Source organism: Ascaphus truei, chromosome 23, assembly GCF_040206685.1.
Source record: "Ascaphus truei isolate aAscTru1 chromosome 23, aAscTru1.hap1, whole genome shotgun sequence".
NCBI lineage: Eukaryota > Metazoa > Chordata > Amphibia > Anura > Ascaphidae > Ascaphus > Ascaphus truei.
In genome coordinates this window covers 658914-662674 of record NC_134505.1, presented here as the reverse complement: position 1 = coordinate 662674, position 3761 = coordinate 658914, and the positions used below count along the sequence as shown (strand labels likewise).

Here is a 3761-nt window from a genome sequence, read left to right as displayed (position 1 = left end):
TTCTCCTAATACACAGGCATCAGGGACACGTACCTCTCACCCCCTCCTAATACACAGGCATCAGGGACACGTGCCTCTCGCCCCCCTCCTAATACACAGACTTTAGGGACACGCATCTCTCACCCCTCCTAATACACAGGCATCAGGGACACGTACCTCACCCCCTCCTAATACACAGACAGCAGGGACACGCACCTCTCACCCCCTCCTAATACACAGGCATCAGGGACACGTACCTCTCACCCCCTCCTCCTAATACACAGGCATCAGGGACACGTACCTCTCACCCCTCCTAATACACGACATCAGGGACACGTACCTCTCACCCCCTCCTAATACACAGACATCAGGGACACGTACCTCTCACACCCCTCCTAATACACAGGCATCAGGGACACGTACCTCTCACCCCCTCCTAATACACAGGCATCAGGGACACGTACCTCTCACCCCCTCCTAATACACAGGCATCAGGGACACGTACCTCTCACCCCTCCTAATACACAAGCATCAGGGACACGTACCTCTCACCCCCCTCCTAATACACAGGCATCAGGGACACGTACCTCTCACCCCCTCCTAATACACAAGCATCAGGGACACGTACCTCTCACCCCCTCCTAATACACAGGCATCAGGGACACGTACCTCTCACCCCCTCCTTATACACAGACATCAGGGACACGTACCTCTCACCCCCTCCTAATACACAGGCATCAGGGACACGTACCTCTCACCCCCCTCCTAATACACAGGGCATCAGGACTACGTACCTCTCACCCCCTCCTAATACACAAGCATCAGGGACACGAGCCTCTCACCCCCTCCTAATACACAGGCATCAGGGACACGCACCTCTCACCCCCTCCTAATACACAGACATCAGGGACACGTACCTCACCCCCTCCTAATACACAGGCATCAGGGACACGTACCTCTCACCCCCTCCTAATACACAGGCATCAGGGACACGTACCTCTCACCCCCTCCTAATACACAGGCATCAGGGACACGTACCTCTCACCCCCCTCCTAATACACAGGCATCAGGGACACGTACCTCTCACCCCCTCCTAAATATCAGGCATCAGGGACACGCACCTCTCACCCCCTCCTAATACACAGACATCAGGGGCACGTACCTCTCACCCCCCTCCTAATACACAGACATCAGGGACACGTAACTCTCACCCACTCCTAATTACACAGGCATCAGGGACACATACCTCTCACCCCCCTCCTAATACACAGGCATCAGGGACATGTACCTCTCACCCCCTCCTAATACACAGGCATCAGGGACACGCACCTCACCCCCTCCTAATACACAGACATCAGGGACACGTACCTCACCCCCTCCTAATACACAGGCATCAGGGACACATACCTCTCACCCCCTCCTAATACACAGGCATCAGGGACATAGTACCTCTCACGCCCTCCTAATACACAGGCATCAGGGACACGTGCCTCTCACCCCCTCCTTATACACAGGCATCAGGGACACGTACCTCTAACCCACCTCGTAATACACAGGCATCCGGGACACGTACCTCTCACCCCCCTCCTAATACACAGGCATCAGGGACACGTACCTCTCACCCCCCTCACTAATACACAGACATCCGGGACACGTACCTCAACCCCCCTCCTAATATACAGGTATCAGGGACACGTGTCCCCACTCCCTCGATCTCCACCCCCCCTCTCCCTCTCCCCTCCTTCTTCCCCTTCCTTCCCCTGTCCCTCCCCACCCCTCTCTCTCTCCTTTCCCCCTCCTCCCCCTCTCCTCCCCCTCTCTCTCCTTTACACTTCTCTCTCCTTTCCCCCTCCCTCCCCCTTTCTCTCCTTTCCCCCTCCTCCCCCTTTCTCTCCTTTCCCTCTCCCCCCCTTTCTCTCCATCCCCCCTCCCCACCCTCAATCCCTCCCCCCGTTCTCCCTCTCCTCCCCCTCTCCCTCCTTTCCCCTCCTCTCTCTCCCCTCCTCCTCCCCCCCTCTCTCCCCTCCTCCTCCCCCCTCTCTCCCCCTCCTCCTCCCCCTCCCCGCTCTCTATCCTTTCCCCCTCCTTCCCCTCTCTCACACCCCTCTACTCTCACTCTCCCCCTATCCCATCTCTATCTCCCTCCTCCCCCTCTCCTCTGTCCCTCCCCTCTCCTCTGTCCCTCCCTTCTGTCCCTCCCCCCCATTCTCTCCCCCCTCTACTCTCCCCCACCCCCTTTCTATCTCCCTCCTCTCCTCTGTCCCTCCCCCTCTCTATTCCTCCCCCTCTACTCTCCCCCTATCCCCTCTCTATCTCCCTCCTCCCCCTCCCCTCTGTCCCTCCCCCCTCTCTCCTCTCCCCTATCTATCTTCCCCCTCCCCCTATCCCCTCTCTCTCCCTCCCCCCTCTCTTCCCTCCCCCATCTCTCTCCCCCTCCGGTACTCCCCCCCCTTCCCCTCTCTATCTCTCTCCCCTCCCCTCTCTCTCTCTCTCCCCTTCCCCCTCCCCCTCTCTCCCCTCCCCTTCCCCCTCCCCCTCTCTCCCCCCTTCCCCCTCCCCCCTCTCCTCCCCCTTCCCCCTCCCCCTCTCCTCCCCCTTCCCCCTCCCCTCCCTCCCTCTTTCTCCGCCCCTCTCTCTCCCCTTCCCCTCCCCCCCTCTCTCTCCTCCCTCCTCCCTCTCTCTCCCCCTCCCCACTCCCTCTCTCCCCCCCACCCTCTCTCTCTCCCCACTCCCCCTTCTCTCTCCTCCTCCCCCCTCTCTCTCCCCCCCCTCTCTCTCCTCCCTCCTCCTCTCTCTCTCTCCCTCCCCTCTCTCTCTCTCTTCTCCCCCTCTCCTCCTCCCCTCTCTCTCCTCCTCCCCTCTCTCCCCCTCCCCACCCTCTCTTCCCCCACCCTCTCTCTCTCTCTCTCCCCCCTCCCCCCTTCTCTCTCCTCCTCCCCCCTCTCTCCCCCCCCTCTCTCTCTCCCCCCCCCTCTCTCTCTCTCTCCCCCCTCTCTCTGTTAGTTAATTACCGCTTGTCACTTCCATCTCCTGACGCAGACGCATCGCTTGCCTGGCTGTGGTTGCCATGGTAACCAGGACACGGGCCTAGCTGAGGCCTGCGCGCTGGCTCCTCTCGCTCTCACACTGTGTGCTGCAGCATGCAGCGGTGCTGAGTATCACCCTTACCTGCCGCACGAAGCTGTTTGACGTGGTATCCGAGCTCGTGCTGCCGTCCGAGCGCTTAAACCGACTCTTCCTCTTCGCATATTTCGCCTGAGAGCGCGAAGGCGGGAGAGCGCCGGAGAGAGCGCGGGAGAGAGAGAGAAAGAGAGCGGGCGGGAGAGCGTGGGAGAAGAGCGCGCGGGAGAGAGAGAAAGAGAGCGGGAGAGAGAGCGGGAGAGAGAGAAAGAGAGCGGGAGAGAGAGCGGGAGAGAGAGAAAGAGAGCGGGAGAGAGAGCGGGAGAGAGAGCGGGCGGGAGAGAGAGAGAGAAAGAGCAGCCGGCGGGAGAGAGAGCGCGGGAGAGTGGGAGAAAGATCGCGGGGGGAGAGAGCGCCCGGGAAAGAGAGAGTGGGCAGGAGACAGAGCGTAAGGGGAGAGGGTGCCGGAGAGAGCGCAGAAGAGAGAGCGCGGGAGAGTGCGCGAGAGAGAGAACGCAGATGGGAGAGAGAAAGAGAAATAGAGAGATATTAGCGATAAATCAGACTGCTTGGGAATCAACTAACTGCCCCAGCTCTCTATCTGTCCTCCCTATACCCCTCCAATAATACCTTCTATACTTCCCTATACCCCTCCAATAATA

The 3761-nt window shown here is 59.7% G+C and overlaps 1 protein-coding gene across 1 annotated transcript in view; it reads right to left on the bottom strand.

Moving 5' to 3' along the window:
- Positions 1-2997: 2997 nt before the first annotated feature.
- Positions 2998-3761, bottom strand: part of CACNB1 (calcium voltage-gated channel auxiliary subunit beta 1) — an 8517-nt gene continuing 7753 nt past the window's right edge. Inside the window, exon 2 of the mRNA XM_075580155.1 lies at positions 2998-3234. Within this exon, the coding sequence (XP_075436270.1) occupies positions 3067-3234 (168 nt within the window). The 3' untranslated portion in view covers positions 2998-3066. The remainder of the gene's footprint in view (positions 3235-3761) is intronic.